General features: G+C 45.5%; 1 protein-coding gene across 2 annotated transcripts in view; it reads left to right on the top strand.

Moving 5' to 3' along the window:
* Positions 1-19,476, top strand: part of SLC4A4 (solute carrier family 4 member 4) — a 185,704-nt gene that overhangs the window by 27,746 nt on the left and 138,482 nt on the right. For both annotated transcript variants that reach the window (XM_042796525.1, XM_042796524.1), the window contains exon 3: positions 15,376-15,555. In XM_042796525.1, the coding sequence (XP_042652459.1) occupies positions 15,376-15,555 (180 nt within the window). The remainder of the gene's footprint in view (positions 1-15,375; positions 15,556-19,476) is intronic.

The raw sequence follows: 19,476 nt of genomic DNA, 5'->3' as shown, positions 1-19,476 counted from the left end.
CCCTGATAATTTTTTGTGCCTAGCAGTCAGTATTGATCAAATTTATCAGGAAGGCTCTTTAAAGCTACTCTGAGTTTCACTGAAGTTGTAGGGGGGAAAAAACCTGAGCAGAGAGGAGAGACCATTTTTTTTTCCCTCTGCTACGGAGAGGGGAACTGTAACCTTTGAGAAGAGACCTGACAGTGTAGTGTTAGGGCAGGGGGACTTGGGGATTTCCCCAGCTGCAGGAGAGAACTGGAAAACCCTACTGCGACACCTGATGATGTGGTAACATGCTTAGAAAGCAGGCTGCTTTTGTTGCCTGTGAATCGGTTTGATTTCAGACAGATGAAGACAGAATTTTAAAGTTATCATTTTGAGCATCCTTCTTTTGCATGTTCTTTGCAAGAAGAGAGAAAGCGTGGTGTCATTTTATTGATACCTGGTGACCTCGCATTATGTCTACGAGATGGAGATAGCACCTCTGAATAACCATGTCCGTTACTAATTTTTTTGTGTAGTGGTATGGGAGAGAGGGAAGGACTTTGCTTTTTAAGGAGGGGGAAAGAACGGGCACTTCTGATCAGTAAGATGTTGAGACCTTTTCAGCTTGGGGCGATTGTGGGTCATGCCCTTGCTGAGTAAATGTAATATTAATAGAAACCATCCATACCTGACAGAAGTGTGTCCCTGTGGCCTGGTTCCAGAGATTGTTTAGTGCTTCTCCAAGATGACACCTCAGCCTGGTCCTAGACTGGAATCTGTTGCTATTTTACTAGTGATATCAGCTGTTGACATTAGAAAATTGCTCCATTCCAGCTCACCCCCTGCTGCCTTTATCAGCGAGAGGGTTAATTGATTAATTCAGTATGTGTTAGTTATGGAGAGCTGCTTTGTGGCCATCGCTGATATTGCACATGAGTGCCCAGAAATGTGACTTGGCCAGACAAAGGATCTGCCTGGGTCCAGTTCAGGTTGTGGGAGGAAAGTAAGTGCAAAAATGTAGGCTTTCTTGGGGGAAATCAGGAAGAGGCACTGCCCTAAGCTGAACCTCCTGTGCGAGAAAACCATTCCCATTCATTCAAAGCACTGCACGTTCCTTTCCTTGAAGGTAATGACATACTGCTGTAATGCCACTGTTAGGAGTGCTGGTATGTGTGACATAAACAGATTACTTAATAACCAATTTTGCAAGAGGGGAAAAGTAAAGCTCCACCTTATCCTTTGAGATAAGGTATTCTTGGCTCTTGAAGCGTAACTTCCCCCGGGCTCGCTGCCGCCCTGACTTCATGGTGGGGTGGAGGATGCTTGATTTCAAGTCTGACAGCTCTTGCTGGAAGGCTCGAGGAGCACTCTGGCTGCCTGTGTTAGGAGATGGGGACCAGCACTCGTGTCAGGTGCTTTGTCCTGTGTTTTGAATGATTTGCAAAGTAAAGGTCTCGAGAGTATCTCTTAGATACCACTGGTTTAGGAGTGGATTCAGGAAAAAACTGTCACAGTGGAAACTTTTTCATGGACCCTGTTATCAGCATGGGGTTTACTGCATAAAGAGCCTAAAATGGGGATTTGCTAACAACTTTCCATAACTACTTTTTCCATTTTAGCTGACTGCTCCCCGCACCTTCCTCCTCCTTGTGTTCTGTTCTCGACCCTGTTGTGTCATTGCACTTTGCTGTTAGAAAGCTGTGTGATGCCATAAGCCTAAAATTACTACTTAATGATTGGTTCAATGAGGAGGGAGGTTGAAGGGGTAAAGATAGCTGTGAAAATCTTTACCCTTGTTAACACCAGGCAGAAGGTAGGAGAAATAAGCTGTATTGACCCATTTACTTTGTTTTTGTTTTCTTCTCTCATCCCTGCCCTCAGTTTTCGATCAGTGACTGTAGGCAGATCTTCTCCATTTTCAGAAATAACCAGAAAACCTATTTCCTATCAGTTAGGGGTTTTAATTACTTCAGAAATAAATATGATTTTAAAATTAATCAAATAAAATCTCAGTACAGAATGTAACTCATTAATATTCTTTGGTACCTTTAATTTATCTGCAGAGGTAGAGTAGGCTGTGTTTTGCTTTGGTAAAACTGACTCAGGCTTTGCTCATGCAAAGGCAGATGGATGAGGACTCAGGCACTGCCTTTGTGATCTTTTTCTGGACAGCAGCTGGCCCAACTTGGGGAATGGCAGGCACGGATTGTGACCTAAATGCTGCCCCACACAGCTAGTAAAAACAAGATGGATGATTTGGATCTTCTCACCTTTGAAGTATCTGGATAAAAGATTTCAGATGAGTTTCTCTCCAGCTTTAATTCTCCTTGACACTTTGCAGGATACTGAAATGTGCCGTTATCTGGCTTGTCACAAATCAAAAAGGTCCAGAGCTATGACTTCACTGCTGACTTTTGATAATGTAGGAAATCCCTATGGAAAAGTTGGGAGTGTTTTTTGTGTGTATTAATCAAATCAATAGTACAGTTGCTGTGAGGTCTGTGAAAGATGAATCACTCACGAAGTGGTTTGTTTAGAAATTTTTGTCATTAGGATAATATCACTTTTCAGACATTTGTGAGCTTGATGCTAGTAAATATACGAGTGTGCTTACTACTGGCAATTTCCTGCAGGTGTCTGTGTTCCCTGTGATTGCATGGGGTATGGTTCTGGTCACTGCAAATGTCTTTCAGCTGTTAGGATTAGCTTTAACGTTGCTGGGATTGTGAGAAAGTGTAGATGCCCACCTAGTCCAAGCTCTGTGAGAAAAACTGCAATCCAAGTTCAGATGATGATAAACTGACTTTACATAAGGTGGTGATAAGTTGGCTGTGCATGCAGCAGAAGTCAAGAAAATGTAAGAACAGCTGAGTCAATATATGATGTGGTTTGCCCGTTGTGAAGGAAAGGTGGTGTTTTAAGCAATGATAAGGTTTGCACTGACACATGCTGCAAGTGTAAGGTACGTGGCGGTGAAGGGAAGGTGTTTCTGTGCCATTCTGACAGTGACTGGCTTTTCTCCATCTCTGGTGGGTTTCAAAACAATCATCAGCCCTCTGACCTGGCGGTGAAACTAATTTTGCTGAGGGCCATGCTAATTAGAAGGGTGGCCCCTCACCTGGCACCTTACAGCCTTTGGTGGGACCAGCTTCTCTGAGTGCGTGTTTGGAGTGACTGGGGCCATCCCGAAGCTGCTGGTCCCAACCGAGAGAGAGCAGGTGCTTGGACAGTGTGCAGTAAGTCCAGCCCAGGGGCATGGACCTCTGTTGTCTCACTGTGCTCATGATAACGACTCTACAGAGGTCACTTTTTAAACCCTCTCTTCTTTTGTGTTTCAGTCCCTGTAGATGCTGCCCAGCATCAGTGTGGATGCAGGCTGGTGGTGTGGTTGTGCACCTGATGGTTTTGGTGCTCTCCTGGGTCATTTCAGTTCGGGTTCAGGTCTAGGCTTGTTTGACTGTCTTCTCCAACCCATTGTATATACCTTCCTCTGCCCAACAGCTCTTCTGTAAGGTACAGTAACACTGGATATGACAGTTCAGGATGGACATTGAAGAACGGGTGCAGCCTTTGCTCAGTCTTCAGATGTGAGCCCCAGATGTGCTGATTACCCTTCCTGAATTTTTCTGGGACACTTAAAATTAAAAGGTAACACAAAATGTACTGGGGAGGCCCATTCACAGTTGTAGGATGTATGATGTCAGTGTTTGCTCCGTTTGGCTGTATTTAACAAACTCTGTCACGGCTTTTGCCTGTCCGCTGAATTGACATTTTTGAGAGACGTACTCCATGCCATAAATCAAGGCATAGAGAAGTGGCAAAGGTAAACGACAGAACCCATTTGGCAAACAGGGAAAGACACTGAGGCAGAAAGTGGAAGATACCTGACCCCACGTCAGGGTTGGGTTCCTTCAAGCTTGGCCACCTTAAACAGTCACAGCCTTCGCATAGGTAGGGGACACAGAAGTGTCTTTCCCTCTTTCATCTGTGTGCCCAGAGCTAGCGGAGCTGGGCTTAATCTGGACACCGATGCCAGGGCTGTTTCTGTAGCTTGCTAGGCTAAGTGCAGTCTGTATGCTAGTTCGGTCATCCCCTCAGCCTTCATGAGGGCCCGTCCCTTTGGATAACGTTCTTAATCGTGTTGCGTGACACTGGGAGAACTTCCTTACTGGTAAAAAGAGGCTGAGAAGCAACTTAGGAAACTCAGGCACCTCCTTGAAGGAAGGGTTGTGCTGTTGGAGAGGCGTCAGGAGAGGCCTCTGTGTGGATGGGACTCCTGCCCCTGAGCACCATGTCTTTGGCATTCCTTGGCCGTGCCCTGCCTTCTAGCAACTCCGGCTGTGGCTGCAGTCTGCCTGTCATAAAACTCACCGCAGCCTCTGTGTGTTTAATTATAACTGCAGCCTTGGAATCAAGGTTGGCTTGCGGTGGGGCTGTTTTTCTGTCTTGTGATGCCGTACAGCACCAGTCAGCCAGTTAGGAGGACTTACTGTGAGCTGCCTGGCGCTTTGCAAAGCCAAGGAAACAGGATGGTGGTTTGGGTAGATCTCAGCCTGTCACGTTGCGGTTACCTATCTTGTTTTTACTGCTAAAGTGTGCCCAGCCTTTGCTGTTTGTTCTTCAGGCTTTGGACAACATGCTACTTCATTCAAGTTGTTGGCGGTGGTTAGGAGTTCAGGCTCTAAAAAGACCACGCTGTTTGCTTCAGTGTTTGGAGTACAGATTTCGGCAGCGTGCCTTCCTGTTGCTCGTGTGCAAGTGGTAAAGCAGCAGCCAACCTCTGGTACCTAGAAAGCAGTTTGGAGGTTCTTTCTTGGAAATGGGGGCAGCGCTTGAAATGCCTTCGTCATTCTACCACAGCTCTTACTTATAGTGGAGGGTGGTCTAAAACCTAACTGCATCTATCAATTGATAATGCCAAGTATGGCTTGGTATTCACTTAGCCTTGGTAATTAATGAGATAGAAATATGGGAAATGAAGCCAAGATTTTCAGCCAAGATGGGCTATTTTGGGTGGTCATTTGGGGCATTTTGAGAGGGGATATTATTTAAAAGTGCTCAAGGCAGATGCCAGAAAATCCAAAGGTACCATACTTCCAAACAACTTGGCCTAAAACTGAAATCAGACAGTCTAGCATGGCTCCCCTCCTTTGCCCTGTTCCCCAGAGCCATGCGTTTTCAAAGTCTTCCTTTTCTTTCCACTGAATCCAAGCAGTACTGGCCAGATTAGATCAGATCACAGCAGGACAGGTTTGGTGGCTTCTGTAACCTCTCACGGCTCCAAAGAAGAGAGAAAGAAAAGCAGCTTACGGGGTTGTGGGTAAGAGTCTCACAATGGCTTATGTAAAGCTCAGTGAGAATACCCCAAACACATTTTTATTGTTCTGTCTGAACAACGTCCACCCATTAATTCATTGCCAGCTTCCTTATCTTTTCCTGTCATGGAGCAGTACCTTATAGCTGTCATCAGCGTGTGTCTTCTGGGCTTCATGGTCTGTTCTTTTCCTATCAATTCCCAGCATAGTTTTTGGTGACTAACTTGGTCTGCTCCTTCTAAACAAACAGGGTTGGTAGGATCTTCAAGAAGTCAAATGAAGACCTAATTTATTTTTTTCATTTTCTTTTCCTGTTTGGATATTCTTGAGTTTCTGTGAGCTCTGTCTGTTAGAGCCATCCCGTTCTTCAGGGCACAGTGCTAACTCACCTTTTAAACACACATTGCCGGAGCGGTCTCTGAATCTTGTTAGGAATCTTGCAGTTCAAGTCTGGGTCATCGATGGGTAGCGAGCATCTGTTTGAAAATGAGAAGTGCAAGCTTTAGACAGATGGCCAGGAAGACTTTCCTTCTGGCTAACTATAGTGTTGTTACGTGGGAACCTTTTAAAGACTGCAGAGGTCACTTTACGTAAAGATTAAACTGACCTTTTGAAGATATTGAAGTTCTAGGAGCCTGATGGTATAAAAGAATAAGAAAAAAAAGAAATCTCTGAATGACAGGCTGTATTCCCCTACACAGCTCAGTTCTCGGCCCCTTGTCACGATTTTAGTGAAGGACTCCATATTAAAATGTGAAGTGCAGTAATACAAGTAGGTAAAATGACCTTTGGACAAGTTCCCTGCTCGATTAAGTAACTGCATCTTCATTGCTGGGTCCTCTCTCAAATACTTTCATCTTAGCCATGAATTCAGGGCTCTTTTGTCAGAGCTGGCAGAATTGAAGACAGCCCTGTTGTTTCTAATCTTTTCCCTTCCTATTTCATCTGTGGGTTGCATAGTAGCTTGGGTTTTTTCTCTCGGAGCCTGTGTGTTCTCCTTTGCCCCTTACTGCATCTCTCTCATTGCAGGCTGTTCTCCTGATGGCTTTCGTTAGGTTGTGAACCTCCTGCTCAACCTTATGGCTGTCCTTTGACAAGTGTTTTGTCCCATCACCTGGTGGGTTCACCCTGACCCTTTTCTTTGGCCAACTGCCACATACCGTGGGAGAATTAGTTTATTGCATAGTACTCCTGTTTTAAAGGCCCTTATGCCTGAGGGCCTTCCTGATCTCAGTTTTTTTCAGCTACCTGGTTACAGACGTGCGCTACTTTATTCCAGTCTTTTCCATACAGACATGATTTCTTCTGCTTTTCCCAGCCAGTCCCTTATCCAGCACCCTTTGCCCAACTTGAGGCACCCACCTGCCATTGCAGGTCCTGTGTCAGTCTGGGCTCAGTCCCTCAAAAGACCTTGGGTCCCCTTCATGGGAACCTCTTGCAGGAAGGCAATTCTGTGCCCAGACATCACCACTGTAAGGCATACATGCATGTTTCTGCACCAAAAAAAAAAAAAAAAAAAAAAAAAAAAAAAGGTTGCTGTGACACAAAAAGCTGAGTCTGTTCCAGTTGTGTAGGCTGCCCTCTCTTTGGGGGGAAACGCATCTTTTCTGTGGTTCTGCTGCTTGATGAGGCTATTTTGCTAATAGAGATTTGGATCTGATTTATCTCCAACTGGTATGTTAGCTTATTTAGATTTTACTCAGATTTCTACAAAGTGTTCGGTGAATCCTTCTGCTGTTTACCTGATTGATAAGTTTTTATTTGCCTGGAAAACCAGTCCCTTGAATATCAGGGTGTTCTGAAAACCCTGTGAGGATGGAGTGGTGAGCCTGGGAGTACTCCTGGTCAGCCCAGCCAGAGGGTTGGTTATGGTTTGGTTTGGTTTTCTTTTGAGTTTCAGTATCTGTGTGCCATGTTCATTAATTAATGGGAATAGTACTTAGCTCTTACACAGTGCTAGGGGAAATCATCATGTTCCTTGTTTCTAATGCATGAACCAGCCATGTTCACCAACAGGTCTTCTGAATTTCCACGTCGCTTCTCCTACCCAGAATTTACATCTTCTTAATGTAGCACTGAAAATGTGCCCGTTTGCCTGTTGGTTTTGTGGCCTGTGTTTCTGTCTGTGTGGCAACTAATGCTCTTTCAGATCACTCCTGGGTTTTTTTTAGGCGAGCTATGATGCCTGACTAGGAGGGACTGGGAGAGTCACTTCGGCTCCACTGCTGTGAACAGTTCTCTGAAGCGGGGTGTTGTGGGTGCCCCGTCCCATGGGCACTTGGGTGTGCAGAGCCATGGCCGTGCCCTTGGTGGGGATGGAGGGGCCAGTGCTTTGCTTCTTCTGCCAGCGCCAGCACCTGCAACCCCTTTAAAATCAGGTCGGGTTAAGGGCACCCAGCATGTGACGGTGTGGCCTTTTGTTCTTAGTTCTTGAGCTGGTTTGAAATTAAGCAAGGCTTAGTTTGGGACTTGCTTAGTGCTACTTTTAGTATCTTCCCTGTAAAATGGATCATCCCCGTGATTTATTTGTCCTTCTGGGCCATCAGCTTTTTATGTCATTTATTTCCTTTGATTCTCACCCAAAATGAGAAGTACCTTCCTGCTGCCACCCCTGGGTTGGAAAAGCAGCTGCTAAAGGCTGCGCTAGCCTGGCCGCCATCCCAGCGGCGTGTTGGCCAGAGCCATGGCTGGCGGTGTGCTTGGCGGTATGCCGTCACCTGGGCCATGAAGGCATGCCGTGCCACCTTCTGCTGCCGAAGCACGTGGTGGGCTGCACCCCCCAATGACTTCAGAGCCGCGGTAGCTGCAGATTCCCAAACGCCAGACATGGCAACGGAGCGAGTTTTCATGGAGTTAGAAACTTGTTTGTGGTAGGAGTGAAAGCCATACGAAGCCACATCAATAAGTAAAGCTTCCGTGCCCTGGGGGTGTGCTGTGTTTCAGTTCCATCCAGGTATGAGACCGATAGCTAGACCATAGAAATGGGCAGAGTAGGGCACAGCTTTACCTACCTGTGTCTTACTGTAGGTCGTCCGTGCCCCAAAGTTAAATGGTCGGGGCATCCTGAGCAAAGCCCTTTGTTTGGGTGGCTTGAAATATCTGTCCCGGTCTTCTCCGAGAGCCAGGGTGCAGGCGGGTGCCCAGTGCAGGAGGCACGAGTGGCCAGAGCTTGTGGACAAGAGGTCGGCTGTGTAGACATGTCCATTGTAACCACATGAGCCTGTCCAAGCCTGATGAGGTTTAACATGAGTCTCCCAGTTCTTTGGAAAGGAGCCTTGAAAGTGAAAACAAGGGCCAGATGAAAACTGCTAATACTCAGCTCATTTTCATTGCTTTATAAATTTTTAATGTTAGGTTTTGATCTTGTTTTCTTCTAAGGTACCAGTCTGAGATTCTTCATAGGCTAGTCTGACCAGGCTTTAAGTCTCAGCAACCCCAGTCATGTGGAAGGGATTCCTTCTTAGATATTAGGCACCAGGCAGACTTTATCCTTTGATCCTGTAACTTTCGACTCCTTTCTCCAAGTGACCAAGGTTTGTTTTTGCTAAGCAAAAGCCATTGCACTGTCACTTTTTCTTAAAAGAGTTAGTGCTTAAAAATGGAGAAGATCATAAAGAAAGGGATTTCTTTCTGCTTGTTTGGCTGTTTAGAATGAAAAAAGAATTCGTCTTATGCAGTGTTAGGCTTGAAGTTTGTACTTGGTCATGCACTAAGACTTCAGAAAGCTCTAAACTCAGCTCAGTGTCCAAATGAATACAGAGACCTCAGGCACAAAAGGTATCACCACACTTGGATAATCTACCCATATCTGCTGATTTACCTTCTTTATTTTCCTTTTTTTTTTTTTTTTTTTCTTTCTTATGCTGAGGCTGTGATTTCAGTTTGCGTTTCCTGTAACCCTATATGTGGATTGTTACCATGGCTGCTGATAACCTACTATGTGTATGTGTTGAAATACACAATACAAAAGGCTTTGTGGAAAGACTGTTGTTGTAGGGTGAAGCTCCCCAGAATCATCTAAATTAAAACTTTATGAGAAACCTGAGCTCCGCAACTCTCTATAGGTGCGTCACACATCAAGTCTATTCTGTGTGATTCCTCTAGGAGTAATTGCTTTCTTACCAAGGACATGGTAGGAAGTGATAACGCTCTTTAAGGCAAATGTGGTTCCAGAACTAGTTTGGGAAACTTGAATTATGGATTTCTCTCTCTCTATTTTTTTTTTTTTTTTTTTTTTTTGTAATTTGCTGACTGTACTTTTTATAATTGTGCAGCCTGAATGGACCCACATGTTTCAAACAGTAGAGATGGCTTCTGCTTCACAGGCCTTGGTAGGACCAGTTTGAGGCTGACACAAGTGCATAGAGAGTAATTCCCTTGCTCCCAGCACACCTCTCCTGCAGGCAGATCCCCAGGTCCCTTCATGGCGTACATTTAACTAGATCCTCGGCTTGTCCTGGTTCCTCCACCGCTGCTCTCCCCCTCACTCAGCACTGGACCGGCCAGCCGCTCGGTGCAGGTGTCGCACGGACACCCCGCCTCTCGCTCTCTAGTCAGCTGCCATCCTTTCTTCCTCGGACAGAAAAGGATCCTTGCTGACCGACAGTTCAGGTTTGCTTCCAGCCTTGTGCCCCAGTGACTGTGAAAACGCCTAGACAGAATTATAAGACAGAGGTAGAGGAACCTGATGCGGTTGATGCAGGTCCTGGCTTTTCCTACTGAGAAACCCTTGCGAAGCTTTCTGCAAATCTCAGCGGGTGCTGGGGCACGAGCCCCTGAGAGGAGACTGGGATTGTGTCGGTAGCGGGTGATTGGGCTCTGCTAACACACAGATTGGGCTATATAAACACACACAAGGAGCTAAGGGGTAGCTGAGACTTTTCCAGGTCGGACAACTAAAAGCCTGCAGATTTCTTACTGGTTTTTATTTTTCAGTACACTTTTTTTTTTTTTTTTTTTTTTTTTTCTTTTTCCCCCCCTCCCATGTTTACATTTCTTTAACCCCCACATTTCCTGAAATGGAATAACTCCGAAGAAGCAGGGGCACAGCGTTGCACTGAGGCGGTGTGCTCGGGGACCCGGCTGGGTGAAGCAGGGTGTCTGGAGCTGCTCGCCTTCACGCGTGCTGGGGCCAGCACGTTGCGCTTGTGTGGTGCACACGGCTTGGGATTCGGACAGTTTCATTCCCAGGACGTCAGCAATACCATGCTTGGCCAGGATGGAGACAGATGATGAACAGATACTCTTGCAGGCAGGGAGGGTATGCTGCATTTTACAGAACTTAAATTTGGTAATACGTGAGTGGGTTTTCACCGGTAAAACTGACTCAGGGAGTCTCCTGTGCCCACACTCTAAATCTGGACTCTGAATCACGAGCTGCTGTTCTTAATAGCCCTTAATAAAGCAAAAGATGTGGTTTCAACCAAAATTTTTCCAGGGGAAAAATACCTCTCTGATGATGACTACTTCTTGCTCTATTAATAATCAGATGAAATGATTCTGCTCTGAATTTGATGCGGAGCAGAGTTTCTCCTCAGGCACAAGAAGGTAACTTCGAAAGTTTTAGCTGCAGCAGGTGAAAGGTCAAGGAAGCTACAACCCACCACTGTCCTTTAGAGCAGAAAAGGTGCCACTTTGACCTGCAGGCCTTGCTGTGCATCCTGCCGACGGGGTTTTAGTCTTGTGAAATGCATGCCTCTGGTCAACCGAAACGGCTCTAAAAATGAATGGGGTGCACCCCCAGAGGCTCGTCGTTTTCCCGGGGGAGGGCGATGGGAGCAGCCCCCAGAAAAAGGCTGTGAATGTGGTAGGGGCCACAGGAGGAAACTGGCAATCGGCCTGTGGCGGGTGTGCGAGAGCAAGTTAGGGCTGAGCCGGGACCCAGATTACCAGGAGGCGTTCAGCACTCGGCTCTGTGCTTCCCATCCTCCACCAAGCCGCAGCATAACAGTGTGGGGCATGTGTGTCACGTTAAATTTATCAGGCTTTGCCATTTGTAGTCAGTGTTTCTCATGGGAAAGGCTCTGTTACCCCGGTGAGTAGGAAATGGCTCAGAAACCCAGTGCATTGAGAGTATGTGTCAATTGTTTCCTTCCAGGCGCTTTGGGAAGGGAGCCTAGAAGTTTATCTCAGCATTTACAACAGTATAAACAGATGCCAAGCACTTCAAGTACACAGAAAAGGAAAATGTCTTGCTTGGCCTCCCTGAACAGACTCGGGGAGGGGAAGACAAAAATCAACATTAAGTAAGTCTCTCCTTTGCAGAATAGGGAAAAGCAACTAAGCAATGCAGATGTTTGCCTGCATATCTACAACTTAGTTTCATATTACCAAAATCTGTCCTGTGCACACGTGGTCAAAAGATTACAGAGATTGTCCAGTTCTGTTGGCAGCATATTAAAGTATTAAGACTACAGGCTTACTATGATGTGTTTCTATTATCAAGCTGACCACAAAATTAAAGCGATTCAAAGGAGGATGTTGTTTTTAATAGAGATACCGGAATCGCCCCATCCTTTTGCATCTGGCTTTCGGATGCAGACTTGGCTGCGAGAATCCCTTGGGAACGGCTACCGCTGTCCTGGGGCCACCCCTGCCCTACGGCTCCTGCTTGTGCTCAGATAAGATTTCCCCTTCTCTGTCCCTGTGCAGCATTTGTGCCATCTGCTGTGTTAAAGCTGATGTTTTCCAGTGGCTGGACTCGCTTTCCTGGTTTCCTTTGACACACTAGAGCTAAATCCTGTCTCCAGGTGTTGATCTGTGAGGTCTCTTATCTGTAAGGACACTATATATCTTTTTATCTGTTTTTTTTTTGTTGTTGTTTTTTTTTTTTTTTTTTAAATTTAGTGTGGTCTTCTGCATAGTGGCCACCAGTACATAAACTGGAACTTGCTGTAGCGTTCTGGCCACCAGAATGATGATGTGATCCATTTCAGGGCCATCACAGGCGCTGTCACACCGTCATGTCTCTGTCTGAGAAGAGAATTTCTTTATAAGTCTCTGCTTGCTATTACAATTTCCACATAACTAATTCCTTTGGAGCCAGAATGTACCACGCTTAGTGCCAGTCTGGGGATGAACGTGTTTTTTCAGGTCATCATACTGGAGAACAATTTATTTTTTCTTTTCATTTTGTCGTTCTTTGAGAATGCAGAATGCACTATTTAAGAAGTCTTTTCCAGCTTCTGTTTCATACTGAAATAACAACAGCATGCATTTAAAATTTCTAACTTGTCCTCTATGACTGCTTTTCAAAGGAGCTACTGCTGGATTTCTGTATACCTCAATAGTCCTGCTGGGCTGTGGAGCACGTATGGAGAGGGGTATGAGAGACAGTGTAATATGCATAGGGCATGAGCTATTTTCATAAGCTTCTGGCCCCATCTTTGCATACAGCTCATCATTCTGTTATCTGCAAAGCCTTCAGGGAACTCAGTTAGCTATTTGAAAGTTGTTATCAAGGAGGACCGCTCTGGTCAAGCAGCTTTTTAAAAGACCTCGAATACTTTTGATATGAAAATTCACATGCAAAAAAAGGTGAAGGACTGTCCAGACTTCACATCTGGCCTCAAGAGCATGTGGAATTTGAAATGGCAAATGCAGGGTTGGGTTTCATTGAAAAGTCAGTTTGTTATGGCAGTGGGGTATTTTGTGCCTAAATTTTCCGTTGTTCAGTCTCAAAGATTGGATTTATCATAACGAGGGATTAGAGTCGCCTGTTGAGCAGTGAAGTGAACTGGTGGCTGTGGCTTTACCGTTGTGCCGGCATTTCCAGAGCAGCATCCTGTGCCTTGCAAATAGGCGGTTCATCTGGACCCCTGTAACGCTGCCGAAAAGCGAACAGCGGCGGTCGGTGCAGCTGGTGGGTGAGAGGGAAGAGCAATGCATGCTCTGCAGTGCTCTGCAGTGCTCTGCATGCTCTGCAGTGCTCTGCAGTGCTCTGCATGCTCTGCATGCTCTGCAGTGCTCTGCAGTGCTTTGCAGTGCTCTGCATGCTCTGCAGTGCTCTGCAGTGCTCTGCATGCTCTGCAGTGCTCTGCATGCTCTGCAGTGCTTTGCAGTGCTCTGCATGCTCTGCAGTGCTCTGCATGCTCTGCAGTGCTCTGCAGTGCTCTGCATGCTCTGCAGTGCTCTGCAGTGCTCTGCATGCTCTGCAGTGCTCTGCAGTGCTCTGCAGTCCTCTGCATGCTCTGCAGTGCTCTGCATGCTCTGCAGTGCTCTGCAGTGCTCTGCATGCTCTGCAGTGCTCTGCAGTCCTCTGCGTGCTCTGCAGTGCTCTGCAGTGCTCTGCAGTGCTCTGCATGCTCTGCATGCTCTGCAGTGCTCTGCATGCTCTGCATGCTCTGCAGTGCTCTGCAGTGCTTTGCAGTGCTCTGCATGCTCTGCAGTGCTCTGCAGTGCTCTGCATGCTCTGCAGTGCTCTGCATGCTCTGCAGTGCTTTGCAGTGCTCTGCATGCTCTGCAGTGCTCTGCATGCTCTGCAGTGCTCTGCAGTGCTCTGCAGTGCTCTGCATGCTCTGCAGTGCTCTGCAGTCCTCTGCGTGCTCTGCAGTGCTCTGCAGTGCTCTGCAGTGCTCTGCATGCTCTGCAGTGCTCTGCAGTGCTCTGCAGTCCTCTGCGTGCTCTGCATGCTCTGCATGCTCTGCAGTGAGGGAGCGGTGGAAGTGGGTCGGTGGCAGAGGCCAGTTGCCTCTCTACCTTTCCTGTAGGTGTTGGGAGTCAGGACGGAGGGGTCTCTTGTCTCAAAGCTGCAGCAGTCATGGAGGGTGGGGGCTGAAGGTTGCTGGTTGGGGGGGGGGGTCTCCCCTCTCTCCGGGGAGGCCCCCGCCACACCAGATGGGCTGCAGGATGGAGCTCTCCAAAAGCTGTAGCGGGTGCCTTCTCTTGACGATGTCATCTGGTAGGCTGGCGTGGGGTTTTAACAGCCATGCGTTCGTGTGAGGTGTGAGCAGACGCTAAGAGTAGGTGGGTGGGAGGTGACCGGGACAGTGCCTCCACAGAGGGACAGCTCTGCAGAAACGCTCCGCGGGGAGCGGAAGCAAATGGCTGTACCTACACATAAATATGTTTGGTCTTACGTGAATTGGCGACTCATTCATTCAGATAAAGGTACTTCAGTCAGTAATAGGGCACGTGTGTTTATCTGAAACTCTCTGCCTGGCTATGCTGAGGCGTGAGTGGGGAAACCAAATTTGGTTGAAAGCGTAGAATACAGCTGTCATTTATCAAGAGTTAAATCTGAAGGAGCTGTTTTTTAAATCTTACAGCAAGACGTCTGAATTATCTGGGCACAGAGAAAGATATGTAAATGTTTTCTGTAAGCATAAGGAAAGATAGTTATCCCAAGTTGGTAGAAGTGCAGAAAGCCCTGAAAAGAAAGCATTTGTATCAAACTCCTCAAAAAGGTTTAACAGTTGGCAAATGTAGTTGAAGTTTTTCAGTTTGGAACGACAGTCTATATGAAAGGGAAAAGGCATACTTTGTGTTTACAGTCAACATATGAAATTTGACACTTTTATTTTGGGAAGTGTCAGGTACTTAGAAGTTTACAGTAACTTATGTTAGTTCTTCCTCATCTGCCGTGTGTTAATAATACCCTAGTGGTACTTTGATGCTTGTTATACGATGGACTACATAGTCAAGCGATGTAAATTTTGTTGCTCTAATCTATTCAATTAAGCTGGATCAGTTAGCGCAAGGTAGGTGTTAAGTCCAGCCAATGTATTTGGTAACACAAATGGAAAAAATAATGTAGAATGTTTTTGAAGAGCATTGTATTCAATATTGCAAAATGAGTATGATGGCTTTCTGTGGTTTTTATTTTTCAGTGAGTCACAAGGACAGAATAATTACCAGAGAGTCTTCACTGGCATACGCTCTCAGAAGTGATTGTACCAAAAATACTTTTCTAGAGGGTAGCTAAAGAGGTTGTAGCTCAGATTTGGAGGCAAGAGACATAGTACTCATTGATGTTAGGCTAGCAAAGAAAGACTCTTCGCTTGCCTATTTGAATTAAATGCAGTATGAACTGTACTGGCCAGCAATGCACAAACTACACGCAGTTGAAGTTAATATTTGCTGTGCTTGTGTTCCCTAGGTCATCACACTATTTACATTGGGGTCCACGTGCCGAAGAGCTATAGGAGAAGGAGGCGTCATAGAAGAAGACCTGGGCACAAAGAAAAGAAAGAAAAGGAGAAAATCTCTGAGAACTACTCTGACAAATCAGACGTAGAAAATGCTGATGAGACAAGCAGCAGCATCCTTAAACCGCTCAGTAAGTACTGGTTTCAGTTGTCGCTCACTACAATGGTCTGTTGTCTTGTGATCTGCTCCTGATCTGATCACGGAGGAGGAAACTGGATCCACAAAAACAGTCATCTCGTGTTGCAGGGTCGGAGTAGTCTTAATCACTTGCTGTCGAATGGTTGCTGTGCCTTGGAAAAGGCGCAGGCTGGAGCAGATATTTCATCCCTCTGTATCACCTGAGTTTGCTCCTGAGCTAATGCCAGCCAGAAACAGGCCAAATTTTTAAAAAGCAATTTGACACTGTGTGTAAAGAGATAGCAAGGAAACGCAAAGACTGAGTAGGTGCCTGGACAGATCTATTGCAGCTTTTGCCCTGGCTGTCGGGATGTGCACCTTCTCTAGAATTCAAGCACCCGAGGGTTTCAGCTAGAAGCAGCCTCACAGGAGCTGGTTGGTGAGAAGCACCACAACCAGTGCAATAGACTGTGAGAAATATACCCACTTGGGATATTGGCTTCGTTGGTTCAGTAACTTGTGGTGCTAATAAGTCTTTTCCCTTTAGTAATTAACTGGTTTTAAGTTTCGCAAACAGAAAGAATAAAATGTAGTGTTGCTGTATGTTTGAGTATCTGTAGGTGTTGAATATCTGAATTTTGGTAGGCAGATGAGATCTCTTTTGTATGCCCGATACCTCCATTTCTGCTGAAATTGTTAACCAGGGGAGAGAGATCTTTATCTAGTGCCATCACTATGCAGCTCTTCAGTAACATCGCAGGAGTCATAAAGTCCCATTCCTTTTGCTGCCTTCTCTCTTGGCCACAAGCTTGTTCTGAAATCTGGCGGATAGCTGCTTAAATAGAAGCGGGAGAGAGATGGTGACAGCCTGCTAGAACAGCAACATGCAAGTTAGGTGTGAATATAGGAGAACAGCCCAGGATAGGGTATAGCTCGGGTGAAAGAGGCTAATTCCAGACAGTTGGAGTTTCATTAAAGAACCTGTTTGTAAGTGGGAAAGTGCTTCCTGTGCGTGAGAGAGAGAGGGAGGAGAAAGCAGGGGTCACACAACCTGATCTTTGACTGAAGAAATTTGTGGATTTTTTCATTTTGAAATTATGTTACTGGATAGTTGCTGCGTATCCAGACAGTAACGTGAGGTCAGATCGGTCATGTCTGTAGCCCAGGGCCTGTCGCTCTACGTGGTGCGGATACTTCAGAGAGCAGCAGGAGCAGACACCAACTCACAAAGCCCATTCGCTGTGTAGCTGCAGTTCCCTAGTTGTCCCAAGGAAGTTTTCTGGTCAACACTCAGAGACCAGGAGTTGGTTTTACACCAAAAGACATAATTACCTGTCTTGGGGAACTCTAGATATTTTAAGTTTAATTTTTATATTTATATTTCTGTTATCCTTTGGCAGGCAGGTGATCAGAGCTGTAAAACATTCCTTTTTGGCTTCTGGACGAATCGCTACCCTAGGGGAATTGCTTCCACAAGCTAATTGTGCCCATGGTTGAAAATCTGTTTCTTCCATCAGGTTTTGATTTTCTGCCTTATGTTTTGTTCATCATTGTTTCCGTTTTGTATCATGTGAGAAAAAGGGTTAATGGTATTTTTTCTTCTATTGTTTCTGCAGGTTAGTATGTTCTTGTCTACTCTTCATCTGCGTGTAAAAATGTGCAGTGTTTTCATCTGCCTCTATCTGAGAGTTTTCCCATGGTCTTTTCCACCCTGACCTCTTCACACTACCTATTTTTGGAGTGGTATCACATAAATACCACACAATATTCCAGATGTCCCATGCAATAGCATTAATACTACATAATTTGTAACTTTTTCGGTATTGTTCAGTCTCACGTATCCAGATACTTTACCAGGTTCTTGCAGGGACTTGCTGTTTTCCACTGGTGGCCAGATCTTTTTACGAGCTGGCACAGTTAATTTAGAACACTGTAAAGGATAGGAGTAGTTCAGATTACTGTCTTGAATTTCCAAACATTGAATTACATGTTGCCTCATATCCCCAGGTTTTTTTCCCTTCTGAAACTCTTGTCTTCATAGCTGACCTGAACTATTTGTTTCTTAAACTTTTTTTTTTTTATTGCTTGCTGACGAGCTTTTCTTCTCTAGTTCTACTTTTGACATTTACAAATGGCTCTTTATTTCCATTTCATTTTCTGTTTCTTAGGTGGCTGCCCATCTGAGACAGTTGTTGAATATTCAGACTGTTCCAGCTTTAGATGTCTCTTACTGGAACCCTGATGCAGGCTTTCTGAGGGTCTGAATACCTTACGTGAGCCATGTACCCTGCTGCCGTGTTCATGCTCTGTCACAGCAAGTGTGTCCAAGAGGAGACCAATTCTCTTCAGACAAAGCTTACTTAGTCTGATACTCATTACTGGCAATCATGGCAAGAAATTTTGGTTATAGCCCTGTTTGTTTTAATCTTCATCTGTTAATAGTAAATGAATGAGGGGTATGTGACTCAAATTCAGTAGAAGCAACTGGGGAATTTTGAACAGCAGTTTTGATGGAGTTGGGAGAAAGCTGAAAAGAAATATATGACATATATTTGAGACAGCTGTCAGTAGAGATTATGTGGCATCAGAAGCTAAAATATCTGTCAGGGCTGTGCGGTTTAGTAGAGTGGGACCCAATGAAGGCGTTTGCTGTGGAGTAGGGGTGCCAGTTGGCCAGTGGCTGCATCATGGCCAGAAAGGAGAGAGGTTTGGGTTTTGGTTCTTTGAAGGGAGTGAGGAAAAATAACAGCAGCTGAGCAAGAAGTGAAATGCAGAGCATGGAGACAACCGGAGAGTGAGCGTTAGTCTAACGCGCTTGAGGTTGTTTTACAGGGATGGCTGATTGCAAAGGGACTGTGTCTGCCAGAGCGAGGCCAGCGCTGAAGGGGCTTGCTGGATATGTTTGTGGGGTGCACAGTGTTGTTTCTGTGTCATCAGAAGAGGAGGAAAAAAAAAAAAAGGAGCACTGGACACCAAGGAAAGAGGAAATCCTGAGCCCGCTGTGCTGTCTTACGCTGCTCAGCGCCTTTCTTGTGAAGGGGCCCAAGAATAGAAGAGCGAGGGTGTTGCAGTTCCCAGGATTAAGGACTGCTGGGACAGCTGTGTTAATGACCTTTGGCTAATGCTGCTTCGTGTGATGGCTGGCTATCACCAGGGACTCTGCTCACCATTAAAAAGCAGGATCGGAGTCACGCGTGCTTCAGGCACCCGTCAGAGACTGAGGCTCGATGCACGCTGGGTTGTGAGTAGAGCGTGTAGGACACTGCCTGCAGAAAGGCTGCAGAGGAGGTGATAGGTGTGTGCAAGTTTAGGGAGATAATAACATGAAAGTGCTGTTTATGTAGTTACTGGTGAGATGAAGGGACTGAACCGGAGGATATTTCAGTCTCTTCCTCAGAATGCCATACAGACATTCCTTAGAATTTAAAACAAGCAAAATCCAATTTTACAGGAAGAAAACCCAAACACCTTAAGGAAAGGTATAGTGCATCTCAGTTTATAAAATCTATAGTTTATATAGCTCCTTCCTTGTTGATTTTTGCAATTATTAGCTTGGCCAAGTATTAGACACTCTCAGTTCAACTGAGATTGGTAGTTTATTTCACCTTCAAATACAAGCACAAGAATATAAGGTTTGATTTGCAAAATCTTTAATAACGTAGTTGTTAAGATAGTCCCTAGAAATTTAGGAAACTACTTGATTGACTCTGTATACTGAGAGCTTTGTTCTTTGTGAGTAGAAAGCTTCAGCCAGCTTTGATTTGATACATCACTTCTATTTCTTTATCCGTCCCTAAGGACCATGAAGATTAAACCTAGGTATCTTACCTGAAGATGATTTGTTAGCTTCTTTGTTGAAAACTGTGCAATCAGATTTTGACCAAATCTGGATTTGACTCACCAGGTCAAGCTGCTTGTCCCACAGCAAATGAAC

The sequence above is a fragment of the Tyto alba genome, unplaced genomic scaffold (genome assembly GCF_018691265.1).
Source record: "Tyto alba isolate M040663 unplaced genomic scaffold, T.alba_DEE_v4.0 Super-Scaffold_23, whole genome shotgun sequence".
Taxonomy (NCBI): Eukaryota; Metazoa; Chordata; class Aves; order Strigiformes; family Tytonidae; genus Tyto; species Tyto alba.
Note: the sequence above shows the minus strand (reverse complement) of the source record. Positions and strands in the feature narration are given on the sequence as shown.